The sequence below is a fragment of the Lutjanus erythropterus genome, chromosome 4 (genome assembly GCF_056507025.1).
Source record: "Lutjanus erythropterus isolate fLutEry1 chromosome 4, fLutEry1.hap2, whole genome shotgun sequence".
Classification (NCBI taxonomy): domain Eukaryota; kingdom Metazoa; phylum Chordata; class Actinopteri; order Lutjaniformes; family Lutjanidae; genus Lutjanus; species Lutjanus erythropterus.
In genome coordinates this window covers 31,729,495-31,748,201 of record NC_139320.1, presented here as the reverse complement: position 1 = coordinate 31,748,201, position 18,707 = coordinate 31,729,495, and the positions used below count along the sequence as shown (strand labels likewise).

Here is an 18,707-nt window from a genome sequence, read left to right as displayed (position 1 = left end):
CCATTTTGGCCGTGATATACACACTGTATATAATGACATTAATGTAAGGAGGTACCTGTAGATGTCATGTGACATATTTACAGCAACATCATTGTGTGTTTCAGTGTGAACCAGGATCCAGGTTGTGGGTTTTATTCTGGTTTAAATGAGGATCAGAGACCTGGATCAGAGCCCCTTCAGTACCCCATGATGCCTTGCTGCAGCGCAGAGTCAGTCAGTCTTACCTTGACGTAGTCGTACTCACACAGGTAGGACGGTTCCAGGTCGAAGTGACTGAAGTAGAGTCTGATCTGGAACCCTTCAGGGACGCTCAGGTTCCAGAGCAGCTGGGTTTCTCTGGGGTACGGCTCTGGGAAGTTTGGACTCTGCAGGCTGCCGTACATCTCAGAGAGCGGGGGAGGGTGGGCGTCCAGCAGGAGGGAGACAAAGAGGAGGAGGAGGAGCGAGGGGAGGAGGAACAGACTGGAGAGGAGACAAGATTCCCATCATTTATATACAGTTGTAATATACATACAGTCTAATTTATTTATTGATTTCAGGAAATGGTGAAAAATTAATCCTGTCACAATCTTGTTAATTGAAAAATAGGTCCAAACATTTTTTTCACATGTTTGGACCTATTTTTCAACTAGTGATCAATCTGACAATAATTCTTCCAGTAATCGATCAGTTGTTTGATCCGTAAAATTTCAGAAAATGTTGATTTAAGTGTCCAAATGACGTCCTCAGGTATCTTGTTTTGTCTCGACTTGAATTTTTCTATTTTTAAAAAAAATGACTCAAACAATTCATCAATTATCAAAAATAGCTGACAATTAATTTATTACAATAGTTGATTAATAAGATATTTATCATGCTAATAAAAAAGAAAAATCAACCCTTGAAAAAATGTCCTTTATTAAATAAATTGAATATGGTGTGTGTGTCATTTTTTTGTTTGTATAACATTATTTTTTCCTTTAACCAATACAACTGTTTAATAAAATAAAATAAAAATAATTAAATAAAATAATTAATCATGTATTATCATAGTAGATATGGTGACATTGTGGTTCAGTATTTTATTATTATTATTATTATTATTGTTAATTATTAATTGACAATAAAATGACCTGTCAACTATTTTGATCATTGATTAATCGTTTTATGTTATTTTTATTTTTAAAAAAGTGAATATTTTCTGGTTACTTTCCTCCTTTCTGACAGTAAACTGAATATTTTTGAGTCGTGGACAAAACGAGACATTTGAGGACGTCATCTTGGACATTTTTCAACATTTTCTGATATTTTATGGACTGAACAACTATTGATTAATGGAGGAAATGATCGATATGTAATGCGCCTGTATTTGGACCTATTTTTCAACTCTAAAGACTGACATGATTAATTACTCAGTTAATTGAGAGATTAATTGATAACCGTTAATTGCAAAGTGTGTATCAGAAATTTCCCAGATTATTGATTATCAGTTCGTCTTGCAGCAGCTCATCACTGGAGGATCAATAAAGTTTCTGATCGAACCTGTGAACTTTAACAACTAAACTCAGACGTTTACCGCTGCAGACAGAGCAGCTCTGTGTGATCAATGACTCTGATCGAAGCGGTATTGATTGATTGTGTTATTGATGAGTTTACTGACCTCATCCTGCGGCAGAAACTGATCCGTCAGCTCCTCTCTGATCTGATCCTGAGTCTGTCCGGACTCACGGAGCCTCGCCGACTTCACTCTGACGTCTGACGTGTCTGAAGAACCCTGCGTCATCACGTCAGGTCTGAAAGGGGCGGGACGGCGGCGGAGAAACTCTCAGATCCTTAAAGTCTGAATTAAATATCAAATATCAAATATATAGGTTTATATTTTACACACATTAACATAAAGATGATGTTTTGTTATAAATTAAACAGTTAATATAAACTGACATTATTATTATTGTTATTATTATTGTTAGGTCAAATAAAACTTTATTGATCACTAAAGTAAATTACCTGCTTTAAAAGTAAGTAACCTAATCCAGGTATCACAATATTAAAGTAATGTAACTTGATTATTTTCTTTTACTTTTGGAATACTGCAATATAAAATAAGGTGTGGTGTTGTTGTTCAGCCTAATATACAGTTTTAGGAATACAACTAATTAATCTAAGTGATTAATCAATTAGTTGTGCAGTCCAGTCATTCCCAGACACTGAGAGATTTTATTTGGGTCACTAAATTATTGAAAGACTACGGAAGAAATTCTACAAATTTAAGATTTTCCTAAATGCATTTATTTCTCATTTATAAAATATTGAACATGTGTAAAAAAAAAACCAATAATAATAATACTGTGTATTTGTATTCATTTTTATAATTAAGAAAAGGAAATATAAGTAAACATAAATATTTAAGAGGGTTGTCCATCTTTGATTATAATTTAGAGGAAATTTTATTTTTTTTCTCCTTTTTTTGTAAAGCTGATATTCAGCATTATCTCATCTTAATGGATCGACAAAAACAAGCCTTGGCCTTCAGCCTGTTCCTGTTTTGGTTGCAGATTGTTTACTTTATTGTGTGAAATAATCAATTTTTAACTGAAATAAAGTATGTGTTCCCTTGTTCATGTATGGTTTTCATAACATGCATGAAGAAAATATAAGATGATGCAAAAATGGCAGTAAAAATAGTCGGGAATGTTCATTTATGCAAAAATTAAGACATACTGTGAGGTAGATTACGATGGTTTGTCATTTTTAAAAAATGGTTCCCCAGAAAAAAAAAAAAAGATGTGATGTGCTCATGAATCTAAACTAAACTAAACAGCACCAACAGAGTATTTCTACACTTTAGGTTAACAAACACAACTAATCAAAACAAAACAACGATCAAACAGCTGAGACAATCACCTCATCAATAACTCATCAGAAACAGGCTGAACAGTCGTGTTTCTGTTAACTAAGTGTTCAACACTTTATAGAAACTGATATTTATTGTGGTAAATAATCAATAATCAGGACTGTAAGTGATCAAGTGGTTTGATGAGACACCTGACAGGTCAACACTGTAAAACCAAATGTTCAAATTAATTATTATTAGTAAGTAGTGAAAATTAAAAATTTCTTTAGGGGTTCTGTTAACTTAGAGTACCAGAAGAATTTTCTTTCTTTTGTGTTTATTAAACTTATAAAATAAGGTAATTAAAAATGTCTCTAACACACAACTATTTTAAGAAATAGTGATAATAACAAATGTTTTATTTATTACTACTTTGACTTTGAGAACATGAAATAGTTGTTTTTTATACTTAAAATTTCTTCAGTTCTGATAACTTACTACCACTGGAAAGAGATGGCTTAATCAATAATTTACATTTAAATGGAATCAAACAGCACAAAAATCCAAATATTTAAGTTCTGAAAACCTTAAACTTCTGAGTTTTTAACTTATTTGGAATTAGTGCAGCTCAGAGGTGGTTTACTGCAGGCAAGCAGGCTGCTTTAGTCTCTAAATAAAATAAAATAAAGTAATAAATAATCAATCCATGGCTGCTGTGAAGGACCTGTGCTCTCTGTGTATGATGCACTGTACAAACTGAGACACCAGAATATTTTTATCTTTATATTTCTATATTTTTATGTTTTTATATTTATTAATAAAGTATCAACTCACTTAGACTTTCCTGATAACTTGTTTATTTCTGCTTTGAATGTGATTGGAGGACCAGCGTGTGACCAGCAGGAGGTGCCACCTCACCTCCATGTGACAGCTCAGTGTGTGTGTGTGTGTGTGTGTGTGTGTGACATTTACAACTGGCCCCCCTCCCTCAGTAATCTGAGCTCTCGTTGCTGTGGAGACCTGAACACCAACCTGCCTCACTCTGGTGCAGGACTCTATCAGTCCTCCAGTCTGTGGACCTGCTGGACTCTGCTGGAGGACTCTGTGACAGGGAGGGTTCTGGTCTGGTTCTAGTTCTAGTTGTGGTTCTGGTTCAGGTTGCGGGGGGGTGATTGGGCCATCCTGCGGTCCTGGTCCCCCTCCCCCAGTTTTCCTCAAGGATGCCGTCCCGTCAGAAGCGGATCCTGTTCTCGGTCTCTGGTCTGTTGGGGTTCTGGTGCGCCCTGACAGCCGCCGTGGCGACCGGTCTGCCGTTCTGGATCAGCGGGACGGTTCTGTGCCGGACCGGAGCGGAGTTGGTCAACGCCTCAGGACCAGAGCTGGAAAAGTTCTTGGGAGCCCTGGACTACGGACTGTTCGGGGGACAGAAGGTCAAACAGTGTGGACTGGGAGGAAGACCGGGACGCTTCTCAGGTGGGTCCAGGTCCTGGTTCTGACAGACACCTGTCCTACAGGTGAGACTCTCCTGAGAAACGCACAGACACTTTATTATATACACTGAGTTCAGGTCACATGATCACAGCTGCTCATTAATTATCCAGCTGGTCACTGAATAATTAAAGAGATTCTCAGAGTTCTGAGAATCAGATGAAGCTGCACCGAGTCAAAGATGTTCTGATATCACAGCTCAGAGTTCTGTACAGGGACAACCATTCTGAGAGCTCAGGGAGACACAGAGGACACAGAGGACAGAGGACAGATTCTCCACCAGCACACAGAGCTGACTGGCCCCAGTTAATGAGAGCAGCCGTCCTTCACTAACGAGCTTCTGCCTGACTGATCAGAACGAGATGTTCAAGTTCTGATGAGCAGAAACAAGACGGCTCTGTTCCTCTAACAATACACACACACACACACACACACACACACACACCAGAGGCCAAATGGACCATAAACGCTTCAGAACTGCAGGTTCTTCATCCACAAGGAGCAAAAACATGTAAACAAGGTGTGAAATGCATCTCATCGAGGTGTTATTTGCATCTTTATCAGATGTTATTTTATCTTAACCAGGCATTGAGATGTTAAATAAATGCATATTTATATATATGTACATATCAGACTAACTGACTTGATTTAATGTCGTTATTAACATTCACTCACCTCCATGTTCTCAATGTTCCTCTCTGGTTCTTTTCTGGTTCTCCTCTGGTTCTTCCAGTCTTCCCAGACCTGCTGAGTGCCATCCCAGCAGGTCTCCACGTCACCGTCATCTTCTTCTGTGGTGTCGTGATCCTTTTCTCCTCGGTGGCCACTGGCTTCTTCTTCTTCAACGCTTTCGGACGACCGTATGAGACACTGCAAGGTCCCATGGGACTTTACCTGTGGACCTTCATCTGCTGTGAGAAACATTACATCATCATGACATCATCTGTCTCTGATTATACTGCCATACATTAGAAAATCTGTACTACTACTAATTGATCAATCAAAAAAATAATGAACAGGTTAATCAATAATTAATCCAGTTGTCACAGCAAAGACTTGAAAAATAGGTCCAAACATGTGGAGAACATGGATATAAGTACGCCCAAAGGTTCCTGGTCCCTGAAGTGAAAACACATCGAGGTTCCTCAAAGGTTCCTGAGGTGGAAACACACCAGGTTACCCCAAAGGTTCCTTGTCCCTGAAGTGGAAACACTGAGTTCCTCTAAATATTTCTGGTTCCTGAAGTGGAAACACAGTGAGTTTCTCAAAAGGTTCCGATCCCTGAGGTGGAAACACAGTGCGTCACTCCAAAGGTTCCTGGTCCTTGAGGTGGAAACACATCAAGTTCCCCCAAAGGTTCCTGGTCCTGGTGTAATGTCAATGTGTGTCAGTGAAAAGGTGAAGTCGGGTCCTCAGTTCTGGATTGTGTTATTGGTTGAAAGCGTAACATCAGTTGACCCAGTGCATTGTGGGACAGCAGCCAGCTCCCCTGTGACTGTGAGCAGATGATCAGGAGCAGTCATGAGACAGGGTTTTAGTTTAAACTGGACCGAGGACAATCGGACACACCGAGTGTCGTCCGATAATCGCTGCAATTACAGAAACAGAGAGCGAGGCAGGAGACTGTGGTCTGATTTCACTTAATCTGTCACACAGACCACCTGTCAATCAAACGCTGCCCCCCCCAGCTGCTGTTAACACGTTCACCAGAGAGACGCCTGCAGCTCAAATACAAGACATGAAGGGTGGAGGACAGAGACGAGTCAGTGTGGATGTGATTCATAAAGACAGAAATCTATGAGATATCCTACCTTACAGTGGCAGGCAGAACGCCTTAAAAATTTGGTGTCCAGCGGGGGCGGAGTCTTATGTCCTACGTGTTTGTTTGATGTTGGTTCTCATTGTCATTGGTTCATCACTTTTTTTGGATAAATGAACAAAACCGTGAACTAAAAAGATGTTTATGAAGCTGATTTTAAACCTGAGATTAAACCAACATCGATTCACGTTATGTCACATGACTTTAACCTGCTGACCAGCGTTGGGAGGGTTACTATAAAAATGTATCCTGATAGAGTTACTAATTACCTGTGAAATAATGTAGTCAGTAATGTAGTCCAAGTATCAGAATATTAAAGTAATGTAACATGATTACTTTCTGTTACTTTTGGATTACCTCAAATATGGTGAAACTGTTCAGTCTAAGGCAGTGTTTTTTTTTTGGCTGCAACGAACGATTATTGTCTCCCTTAATCAATTAGTTATTTGGTCCATAAAATGTTAAAAATGTTAAAATAAAAAACAGGTTCAAACATGTTCTCCACATGTTTGGACCTGTTTTTCAAGTCTTCTACAAGATTGTGGCAGGATTAATTAATCATGATTGTCTTTGTTGCCTTTATCTGCTGTAACATCCTGTTTGTGACACCAAGATAAAAAAAAATGTATTTTTATTTTTAATCTTTCAACTTTTGACCTCTGTAATCTGATTACATTTTTTTTATCTGCACCTGTAGCAGAATACAGTCACCTTTTTTGTTTCCAGATTATGTAATCCCGTTACACGTAATCTGTTCCTCCCAAAACCTGCTGCTGTTCTCAAACAGAGATGAAGCGTAAATTAAGTTTTTAGGGAGTGTCCTAAACGTCCTGCATGCAAACAGCTTTTTCTGTATGAAACTTTATTGACAGTGTTGACAGTGACGTCCTGCCTGTCTACAGGTGTATGCAGCTGTCTGGTGATGATCCTGTTCGCATCGGAGGTGAAGCTCCATCATTTGTCTGAGCGAATTGCCAACTTCAACGAGGTGAACTTTGTGTTCCAGACGTACAGTGAGCGTTACGACCGATCCTTCTGGCTCTTCTTCCTCATCTTCCTCCTCCATGGACTCAATGTCCTGCTGATCCGACTGACAGGAATCCAGTTCCCCTTCCAGGACACCAAAGAGTTGGACCTGAGCGGGGGGGCGGCCGACCTCATGTACTGACAGAGGACACATGAAGTGTCCTCTGAAGGACAAAAGACACATGAAGCCAAACAGCGGCCATTTTAAGACACATCACAACAAATGTGATGTTTTTAAAAGTTCGTTCATAGACTGAAACTAACAAGTATTTTGATTATTAATTATTCTGCACATTATTTTATTGATTAATCAATTAAAGCTTTAGTCTGTAAAATGTCAGAAAGTTGTTTCTGTAGTTCCAGGTGACGTCTTCTCATGAGATTCAGTTTAGTTTGATATAAAACACTGAAAACCAGCAAGCATTTACAAAGCTGCAACCAGAAAACTGCATGAACTGACCAACAAATCAAACTGCCTCAGCTAGACAGTCAGTCAGTCAGTACGTTCATCAATTATGTTAATGACATTTGGTCATTTTGAAAATCAGTTAATCATTTATTTGATTCAGAAGAAGAAGAAGATATGTGGATCATATTTCTCTCTGATGTCCTCCGGCTGCTCTGCTGTGGCTCTCTGTGATTTATGAAGTTTCCTGATGGACAGATAGCTTTACTTGTTGTTAAACTGCTAACATTAGCTGCACAACTAACTAAGACAACTAGCTAACAGCAGCTGGTTACAGTCATGCTGCCTTCATGTGCTCCTTGGATGGTCTGCCACACCAAAGTTGTTCCTTTGCAGATCCAGAACAAAATTACCTCTAATGATTATTTTCATTATTGATTAATTTGTTAATTAATCTGCTAGTTAATCATTTTCTCCCTTAATCAATTGGTTGTTTGGTCCATAAAATGTCAGAATGCTGATCAGCGTCCAAGATGACGTCCTGTTTTTTCCACAACTCAAAGATATCCAGTTTACTGTAAGAGAGGAGGAAAGAAGCTAGAAATTATTCATATTTAAGAAGCTGAAATCAGAGAATTTGGACCTTTTTTATTTGAAAAATTATATAAAATGATTAGTTGGTTATCCAAATGGATTAATCAGTGTAGTATTTAAGTTGAATTATTTAGCCCATAATTATGCCTTAACATGGGGATATTTTTTTCAGTGGTGGAAATGGGCCTCTATAGATACCAGATTACAAATCACATAAAACATGAATTAATTAAAAGTTATCAATGAAACATTTACTCTCGTCCACCATATTTCTGCATATATGATGTCATCAACTCAGCAAGTCACATTACAAAACTTCTGCCAACTTTCAGAAACTTATTTTTCTGATTATTCACACAGCACATGAATGCAGCAGTTAGCAGTTAGCCTCTTTAGCAACAAGTGAAGCTATCTGTCCATCAGGAGGGAACATCATGTCTGTTTATTCTGATGTCATATATTATATACATTTGTTATAATTTGACTTTAAATATTTTTTAATGTATTTGTTTAATTTGAACATGAACTGGTTTATTATTTCTCGTCTTTGTCACTTTAATAACAAATTTTATTGAGCACATGATTTACTGTATAAAAGTTTAGTATGTTGTTGTCTGTCTATGTTTTTGTATGAACATGTTTGTTTTCTGTCACCTGCATGTCACCGAGGGTTTACACAGGCATTGATTTTAGATTCATGTGAAGTTCAGTCAGGACAACGTGTCAACATAAAGAAAATAAATGAATTATTTACAGAATTAAAATTTGTGTCTGATGTCTGACATGACCAGCTCTGTGTTTGAGTCTGTGGCTCATTTTTTTTTTTTTTTTTTTTTACATTGTATCTCAACTCAGAGACAAATCTAACTTTAAATCTGAGAGATGCTATCATGCTAACACCAACATATAGGCCTCTTTGTGAACCAATCAGATGACAGAAACCTAAAAGCTCCCCAGATGTGCTGTTGTGACATCAGCTGATGTCAGTAAAGTCACAATAGACACATCAAATGTTTTTAATGTTTTTTCTTCAATACTGATGGAACGAGCAGAGAGCTCAGTGCTGCCTCTGGTGGTTGGAGGTTAGATTACAGTGATACTGCTGAACAGAACCATAGCTTTATTTATTGTAACTAAACAGCTGATTGATCACATGATCGACATACAATCAGGGTTCAGCTGAGACATCCTCGTCTCTCTGAGTGTCTGTCAGTCCACTGTGACGTACCTGTCTCTGGTCTTAAAGGAGGACAACAGGATGGTCTAATAAGGCTTGTCTTCGTCTCGTCTCCTGCAGTGACACTGACACTGTCTCATCAGGACCTCTGGATTTGGACGTGTTGACAGAACCAAACAATCCGGTGTGATGAGGACTTGGACGGTCCTGTGAAGGCCTGGACCTGCGGGGGGTTGTCTTGTTTCCATCATGTGATTAATGGTGGTGTCTCATTCAATAGATGACCAATTAAAGGACACCGTCTCATCTGAGACGCTGCTGGACCGCCTTCAGACACACTGTAAAAAAATAAAGACATCATCACATGTGAGCAGCTTCAGACTGTCTGCACTGTAAAAATAAAGACGTCAGGCCGACTGGGTCAAGTTCAGAAGAAAAATGATCACATATGAATATGATATATGATATCATCTTACATCCTTTGATTGTTTATATTGATCAATGTATATCACATTACAGAAAACTAGATTTAATGTAAAAAATGAAATAATGTAACGTTACAGTGTGAGTATTATTTTTAAAAGGTTTGATTTATAAAATAAAATTGTATGAATCTTTTTATCTTTGATCAGTGGACTGATTGATCGATTGCTGCCTTGAAGACACAACACAGGGCAAAGACACAAGGTGTAGGTGTATGTGTATGTGTGTGTGTGTGTGTGTGTGTGTGTGTGTGTGTGTGTGTGTGTTGAATAAAAAAGCCTTGTGTCTCTCAGGTGAAGCTTCAGTCTGATGATCGTCTGCAGGTAAGAACTCATTTCCTCAGTTTAAACCAGCTTAATTCAATTAATCAAAGAAAATCCTCCACTGAACTACACTCAGAAAGTTGGAAATTTAGTTGATTCTGTTTATTAGTTACTGTTTCTAATATTTCCACTCTGTAAAATAAATTTTACATTTTATAGATTTGAAATTAGTTCAGCCTGCAGATTAAAATCTGATTTCTGTGTTGATTTGTTTCAAAATTTAACTACAAAATAAAAGTGCAAATATTCTCTTAAATTAATGACGAGTCCACTTCATTTAAAATGTGGAGTAAAATTAAAAAGAAAGAATGTAGTGAACAAACATGGAAGAACTGTATTTTATTATTATCTATCTTAACAATAAAAAAAAAATCAATTGTCAGTTTATATTTTTTTTTTTACATGAAGTTGCTGTTTTAATCTTTTAATCTTCATCTGTTTGTAGAAAAACTTTGTTCATAAGTTCTTCATATAAACTGCTCTTTGATTATTACTTTGATTATTATTTATAAATTGGCACAAATCAAAATATGAACAAACAAATTATTAAACTGTTTCATCGACACTTTGTGCTCATTGTTCCAGCTTCAAGTTCCCCCGATGTTCTGTAGAGAACAGACGTGTTGAAGTGACAGAACATGAGCTCAGAGCAGCAGGTGAGACCAACATGTTCTCACACGTTCTCCTCTCAGAACAGAGTGGAACAAACAAACAAACAAACAAACAAACACACACACACACAAACACACACACACACACACACACACACACACACACACACACACACACACACACACACACACACAATTATATATTATACACAGCTTATTAATTATTACACATTATATCATTAACTCGTTTAGAATATTTAATTTTTATACATTATTACACTCTGTCTGTCTCTGTGTGTGTGTGTGTGTGTGTGTGTGTGTGTGTGTTCAGATACAGCAGATCCTGGTCCAGGTGTCTGACCTGCAGCACTCGAGGGAAGTTGTTAGTGAAATCTGTCAGACAGATAGATTGATGGATTGATAGACTGATAGACTGATTTCACTGACAGTTTAAAATCCAACTGATTTGTTGAGATCAATAACATTGAACATTTCCTCTGCAGGTTGAATTCACAACATGAGATTGTAAGTATCTTCATATTCATCCACATTTAGAGCAGATCAGATGGGAGGAGCAAAGACTGTAAATTTGTCATTCATTTGTTGTTGATTGGTTCCTATGAGGAGCCAATCAGAGGAGGAGGAGACAGTAACCAATAATCATATTAATGGGTGAGAGCGCCCCCTGCTGGTACAGTTGTTCCGCTGCACTCAGGTCAGTTTACAGACAGCTGATCCTAGAACAGACACACACAGAGTCAGTGTAGAGTATCAGGTGTGTATCTACCTGCTGTGTGTCTCAGAGCTTCACTGTTACTGCAGTCAGTACTGCAGTCAGTACTGTATCAGAGCAGTCATTAGCTGCAGTGCAGTAGCAGGAGTAGTCAGTAGTACTGTAGTACTGTCAGTAGTACTAATACTGCTGTCAGTAGTTGTAGTATTTGGTGATGTCAGAGTACAGGCTGGACTACATCGAGCTGCTTCAACAGGAGGTCAACAGGAATCCTGACGTGAGTGATTACAAGTTACTGTTGGATTACTGCTGTAAAGATTACTGGTCAGAGTACTGAAAACTCAAGTAGTACACAAGTAGAAGTAATCTTACATGACTGACATATTACTGAAACATGAAAAGTCAAATTACTGTTGTTATACAAATATTCTAGTAACAGTACAAACAAATGCATAAAAGTATTCTTGTCAAAAACTACTCAGAGTATTAGTTACTTTTTAACTGTTGGTGTTCAATGAATTCTGAACATCAGCATTCAATCACATCTGGATATTAATTCAACCATTATCAAGTACTGTTTTGTTAGAGACTGACACTGTTCTACAAAAATATATTGAATGATATTTAATTGATTGAGTGACAATCAATGAATTTAATGATATTTGATTTATTTAATCATATTTACTTTATTAAAACATAATGGACGGGGGTTTGTCTTTCACTGGGGGAAGATATGGACGATTTCAGGGCTGCAACTGATTAACTTTCACTGTCAATTATTCTGTCGATCATTTTCTCAGGTAATCGATTAATCGATCCTGTCATAATCTGTGCACACGTTTGGAACTGTTTTTCAAGTCTTTTACAAGACTATGACAAGATTAATTAATCAATTAACAGAGAAAATAATCAACAGGCTGATCGACAATAACAATAATGGTTAGCTGCAGCCCTGGTCAGGTTGCTGGACAGGTGTCTCAGGTCAGGTTGTTGGACAGGTGTCCTCAGGTCAGATTGTTGGACAGGTGTCCTCAGGTCAGATTGTTGGACAGGTGTCCTCAGGTGTGCTCTCCTGTCTTCAGAGGCTGCTGGATGTGGAGGAGGAGCAGGAGGAGGCTCCTCCACCCTGCAGGAGCCTGCCACAGCTCTGCTCCATCCCCAGAAGACTGATCATCTCCCCGGGTCTTGGAGGGACACCAGTCACCCCCCAGCTGACCGAGGTGAGACAGACTGTCTGTCTGAAAAATGTTATTTTCTGTGCAGCTTAATTAAACCCAAATGTTGGCAGGTCTGGTCCAACTGTCCATCTGTCAGAGAGACAAACACTCACATAAAGTTTGTTTCCGTGGAAATGTGAGCAGGTCACATGACACTGTTGTTGTCTGGATGTTAAACTGACTACAGACCAGCTGAGAACACACAAACAGTCTTGTTATGTCATGTATCCAGTCTCACCCTGGAAATGGATCTCGTTACGTCATTTTTCATTTCATTATGTTGTTTTTGTCCTTCATGTAAGTTTTTGTCTTGTTACGTCTGTGTGTGTTATTGTCTCATCCTTTTAGACTGAAATCTGTCTCAATGTTTGGTGTAAACCTGTTTTGAAAATGTGAGTAGAAAGAACAGATATTTATGTTCAAATGTACAGAACCAGAAAAATAAGAACTTTAGTAAAGTACAGACCTGAAAACTCTACCGGAGTACAGTAACAGAGTATTTGTGGGACTTCACCTATTTGACTGTGAGGCCGATCAGTCAGAACTGTCCATCAGTCACACTCAGTCCAGCTCCGTCTTCATGTCTCTTCCTGTCTCTGCTGGTCCTCAGAGTCTCAGGAGGATCCTGTTTGGAGGGACGTTTCATGTCTTCAACTACGAGTGGAGGAAATCCATCTTCCAGTTCAGAGAGACGAACTCTGAGATGTCCTATGCTCTGGACACAGACAGGGTGAGACACACACATCAAATACAACTAGTACAAGTACTGACAACGCCTTCTACTGTTAGACAGCTTTTAACTACAGCTGCAATGATTAATCCATTAATCCATAAATTGACTGCTACTATTTTGATAATCGATTAATCAAGAAAATGATTGACGGATATTTGTGTCTTTCAGGGCGGGGCTCGGGCCGTTCAGATGGTCGTTCAGGCTCGGATCATTAAACACCTGCTGTTCACCCGTCAGAGCAGCTCAGACAGACAGACGCTGCACAGGTGAGGACGGACATGCTGTCATCGTCCTGTAGGACATGTCCGCAGTGAAGACGATACTTCCACCAACTGACAACATGATGTCACATGACAACATGAAAACACACCTGCAACATGAGAGGGTTAAGACAGACAACATGTCTCAGTGTCCCAGCAGACAGACGATCACTCTGCTTCATTACAGCTCATTTCTGTCATTAATCCTTTCTATGAGTCATTATAACATGTATTAACCACATCAACAGGTCAGATCTGAGACACGATGACCTTCAGTTTTTGGTCTCATTGTGACTCCACCTGTCAGAGGTCTGTTTAGTGATGTCATCACGTTGTCAGGTGTTTTTGTTATTTTGTCCACCCTCTGTCTGCAGTCTGTGTGACGTTGGACTGAAGGATCAGGACAGGGCGCTGGCGGCAGCGCTGACCGACAGCCTCTGGTTGGCCGGTCAGGAGGTCAGTGCCACGGTTACCTTGGTAACAGAAGACTACTGCATCACCCCTCACCTGGACTACAAACTGGACACCTTCACAGAGAGGGTACCACACAGTACTACACAGTACCACACAGTATCACAGTACCACACAAGTTCTAGGGGTCCTTGTGGAGGCTTTATTAGCCAGTGATAAACGTCCACAGGTTCTCTTAGGGGCTCATTGAGGGGGTTCTTTTGTACTTTAGGAGTTTTAATAGTCTTTTGAAGGTTGTTGAGTACATCAGGGGCCATTTAGGATGTTCTAAAGGTTCTTTAGGAGGTTCTGGTGGTCATTGAGGAGGTTTGGGTTAGGTCAAACCAGAGCCGAGAGATCCTTTAAGAGGTTTTTGTCGTCATTGAGAAGGATCTAGAATTCCTCTATGTGTCATTTTGTAGGTTCTAGTGGTCATTGAGGAGGTTCTATAGCACTTTTAGAGTTTTGATGGCTTTTGAGAATGTTCTGGAGGACCTTTAGGAGGCTCTAGTGGTCATTAAGGAGGTTCTAGGTGTTGTCCAGTAGGTTTTCATGGGTACTGATTATACCTTGGAATTTTGATGGCAGTTTAAGAAGTTCTAGGGGTTCTTGAGGAGGTTTTAGAGGTCAGACGGGTTTTAGTGGTCATTTAAGTACTTTAAGAGTTTTGTTGGTGGGTTCTTGAGGAGTTTTTATTATTAGTCATAAAACTCTAGAGGTTCTCTGAGAGGTTCTACTGGTCAATGAAGAGGCTCCATAGTACTTTCTAAATTTTAATAGCCTTTTGATGGTCATTGAGTGGGTACTAGGGGTCATTTAAAAGGTTATAAAGGTTCTTTAGGAGGGTGTAGTGGTCAGTCAGGAGGTTCTAGAATTCCTTTGGGAGGTTCTAGGTACTCTAGGACTTTTTATGGCTGTTGATTGGGTTCTTGTGGACCTTCAAGAAGTTTTAGTAACTTAAAGTTGTTCCAGAGGTTCTATTGGTCATTGAGGAGGTTCTACTGGTTCTTTAGGACCTATAGGTGGTTGAACACCACACCACCATCCTTCCAGAAGAGTTTATTACTCATGGAGAACCTCTATCAAGGAACCCTGAAGCTGTACTGAAGGTTCCTGGTGGAACCTCACTAACAGACTTTAAGTTTTAATTTAATACCTGTTAATGTCCCATCATGCATCACTGTGTTCCAGTTGCAGCTGTTCACATTTAATAAGAAAGAAGACGTGAGAACGTTCATCCTGGACCACATTCAGTGTGTGAGTGCATCCTGATTATCAGCACAGACTGAAAATCAATAATCAATAACTGATATTTACCAACCTGATTGGTGATGACTTCTCCAGTTTAAAGAGGAGGGCAGTCATGGAGTCATCCTGTTCCTCTACAGTCTCATCTGCTCCAGGACAGTCGACAGGTAACAACACTGAAACCTTCAGGTGACACCAGCGCCTCCTGCAGGCTGCTCAGTACATCCTGTAGACACTTCTGACCAATCAGATCTCTCACAGCTACAACAAACAACACAGCTGGATCAATAATCGTGTCATTGATCAGTCAGACAGCAGCTGAACCTTTAGACTTTTAAGCAGCTTTACAAATTTCCAAAACTAAACGTAACAAGCAAAAACTGAACTGTAAAAATGAAGAAACACAAAACTAAGAGGACAAACCGTTAAACTTCATCTTCAGTCCAGCTGCAGGTGTCTCATGTGTCCTCATCCACGTCCTCGTCTTCCTCACAGGCTGAAGGACGATCTGGACTCCACCACGTCCCACCTGCTCTACGTCAGTCTGGGAAACTTTGTCTGTCGGCAGGTGAGAAACGTAAAAGCACTGACACAGGAGGACGTCCTCATGTGGACTGACAGGTGCTGGTCTGTCCTGATGTCCCTCAGCTGGTCTTTCTCTTAGCTTGTCTCCGCTGTGTCTCAGCTAGTCTGTCCTGATGTCGCACAGCTTGTCTCTCCTGTGTCTCCGCAGGCTCTGGTGAACCTGCTCCTGACGGGTCGGGCCAGTCCAAATGTCTTCAACGGGACGGTATCCTGTGGGGAGGACGGACGGCCTCTGCAGCGCCCCCTGCAGGGAGTCCTGTCCCGCACTGATGTCGGTTACCTGACGTGGAGCCGCGAGCAGGAGGACAGAGGACGACTTCCACAGGTGCAGGACTACTACTACTGCAAATACTACTGCTACCACTACTATTTATTTATATTTTTTATTCAACACAAAATAAATAGTACATGTATCTTACGTGTGAACAACTCTAATAAACTTCAGTTTTACAGTGTAGACTCGACTAGACAACCATGCGGTTCTGGACAACACTAGACAATAACAGATAACACTAGGCAATACTAAACAATACTAGATAGTACTAGACAATACTCAGTACTCCATAATGAGTTTAAAAGTAACTAAGTAGAATACATGGTGTAATGAATACTCAAGTTTCAGTAAAAGTACAGACTTGAAAAGCTACTCATAAATGTACAAGTACCCCCCAAAAACTACTTAATTAAAATAACTTGAGTATTTGTATTTAGTTACTTCCACTAACTTTAACTTTGCCATAAATTAACGAATATTCACCTCTCCAGACCTAAAGAATGTTATCTTCTTTGCAGTTTCATATCAAAATTAGTTTTCACTGGAAGTTTTTTTTTTATCAGCTGGTATATTTGTATTCCCAAAAGCACTACTGCTACTAATCCTACTGATACTACTACTACTACATCAGATGCAGTGATATAAAATTCTCTACTTTCTAGTGATGATATTACCACTGCAGTGATGCTACAGAAAATACTAATACTCAGACAACTCCATGACTACACCCGTTCCTGTTAAGGTGGAATTACTCGTGTGTCTCAGTGTTCAGCTGTTTTATGGTTCAGTGTCTGATGTCAGCTGGCAGACGGATCATGTGATCATGGGGGATCATATTTTAATTAGACGCCGAGCTGATCGTGTTTACATCAGGAGATCGATGAGACAACATTCTGAACACAATCATTAAATATGTACAACAAGCTGAATATTAATGCTTCCTGTCATTACAGTGGGGTTTTTTTTATATTTGATGTCAGCTCATCTGTATTTGCAGGTGTGATGAATGAAGAGCCCACACTGACCAATCACAGCTCTCACTGTCTCCATGCGGTCTCTCTGTCGGCAGCTTCGCATCAGCCTGCTACTGTTAGAACACGTTCATATCTGACAGAGAGAGAATTTGAAACACAAGGAAAAATAGTAACGGTCACAATTAAAGTCCAGGTGAAATATCTGGGGATTATTTAAGACCGCAGTTAAATTCTAAAGGTCTAATTAAATAGACTGAATTAAAGGTGGAAGGTGGAACAGCATGCTCACCTGTGTTCACCTGTCCTGTCTCCAGGTGGGCAGCATGTTGAAGACCCCCAGGTTTCCTGTTTGGCTCTGTTGCATCAATGGCAGCCACTCTGTGATGTTCAGTGTGAACTGCTCGCTGCTCTCTGATTGGAGGATGGAACACCTGTTCCACCTGTACTACTACAACGGACAGAAGTCCCAGAAGACCACGGCCAGGCTGACTGTAGGTGAGGACCGCAACCCTGAATCCTGATCCTCTGTCCAGGTGTGATCTGGTCTGTATTCAATCTGTGTCCAGGTGTGATCCAGTCTCTGTCTGTCCTGTCTGTCCTGCAGACACTCACTCTCACCACTGGGAGGCGTCGTCCTCAGACTCTGACGTAGACCCAGAGAAGAGGTTTCCTTCCCTTGAGATGACCATCAGGACCAAGTGGGCCGGAGCTGCTGTGGACTGGAACAACACCACACCTTTTTACTGACACACCTGACAGGAGACTCACCTGTCACACCTGATGATGATGATGATGATGTTGAAGCACCACTGATCACAGCTGAGTCAGCAGGTTATTAGACTGCAGAGTGTGGGTCAGTAGAACCAGGTTCATCGGTATCACAGTATTAAAGTATGTTAATATTCTGATACTTGGATTACATTACTGACTACAGTTTTAATAGATAATTAGTGACTGTACTGGAATATATTTTTAAAGTTACCCTCCCAACCTGCTCACGAGTGTTTCCTCTGATACATAATGTTAATAAATGTTCATATGATAATATAATAAGGCCTGGCTGTAACCTGGGGCACTTTTGGAGAAAATGTCCAAATTATTTAATAGTCTTTGTCTAAAAAATCAACATTCGATTCAATTTTACATGAAAGAAAAGTCTGAAAAATGTTTGTGTATGACAGCTTTAGTTCATAGACTGAAATTAAGAATCGGACAAAATTGGAATTGGCAGGTCAGACCCTTAAAAAAAACAAAACAGAATCAACCAAGAAAATCGGTGCCTCTCTGCTCTTTAAAGACCAAAAATAAACTGAGGACTCAGTTTTAATGAATTCTGCTGGACTCGGGTCCAATTATAACTTTCTTCTGGATGTCATGAAAAAGAAAATAGGAGTGTGCAGGTGAATCTGCCGTTCACACCCATAAAAAAATCTTGCAGTGAGTGCATCTCTCCTCTTTAAAGACCAAAATTAAACTGAAGACTCAGTTTCAGTG

General features: G+C 39.6%; 3 protein-coding genes and 1 long non-coding RNA gene across 6 annotated transcripts in view; 2 read left to right on the top strand and 2 right to left on the bottom strand.

The window, feature by feature from the left end:
* masp1 (MBL associated serine protease 1) overlaps window positions 1–1,728 on the bottom strand; it is a 14,291-nt gene extending 12,563 nt beyond the window's left edge. For 2 of the 3 annotated variants that reach the window (XM_084717619.1, XM_084717622.1), the window contains exons 1-2: window positions 1,640–1,728; window positions 225–462 (exon numbers count right to left, since the gene is read on the bottom strand). In XM_084717619.1, coding sequence (XP_084573745.1) covers window positions 225–462; window positions 1,640–1,644 — 243 coding nt within the window. In that variant the 5' untranslated portion in view covers window positions 1,645–1,728. Of the gene's footprint in view, window positions 1–224; window positions 463–1,639 lie in introns of those variants that run through there. The other variant, XM_084717621.1, reaches the window with a different exon arrangement.
* A 1,833-nt stretch (window positions 1,729–3,561) lies between these two features.
* Window positions 3,562–7,960, top strand: clrn1 (clarin 1). The gene is made up of 3 exons (XM_084717623.1): window positions 3,562–4,285; window positions 5,034–5,213; window positions 7,022–7,960. Exons 1-3 carry the CDS (start codon window positions 4,033–4,035, stop codon window positions 7,285–7,287), a joined length of 699 nt encoding a protein of 232 aa, XP_084573749.1. The 5' UTR covers window positions 3,562–4,032; the 3' UTR covers window positions 7,288–7,960.
* LOC146328585 (uncharacterized) lies at window positions 4,200–15,819 on the bottom strand. The gene is made up of 5 exons (XR_014769987.1): window positions 15,454–15,819; window positions 13,204–13,404; window positions 9,374–9,660; window positions 4,976–5,211; window positions 4,200–4,337 (listed from the first exon to the last, which is right to left on the bottom strand). It is a non-coding gene; the product is annotated as an uncharacterized LOC146328585 (long non-coding RNA).
* Window positions 11,455–18,473, top strand: mindy4b (MINDY family member 4B). Its single transcript, XM_084717625.1, has 11 exons — window positions 11,455–11,749; window positions 12,555–12,692; window positions 13,300–13,419; window positions 13,591–13,688; window positions 14,057–14,222; window positions 15,324–15,389; window positions 15,477–15,547; window positions 15,876–15,948; window positions 16,114–16,290; window positions 17,528–17,708; window positions 17,818–18,473. Exons 1-11 carry the CDS (start codon window positions 11,687–11,689, stop codon window positions 17,958–17,960), a joined length of 1,296 nt encoding a protein of 431 aa, XP_084573751.1. The 5' UTR covers window positions 11,455–11,686; the 3' UTR covers window positions 17,961–18,473.
* The last annotated feature ends 234 nt before the right edge of the window (window positions 18,474–18,707 follow it).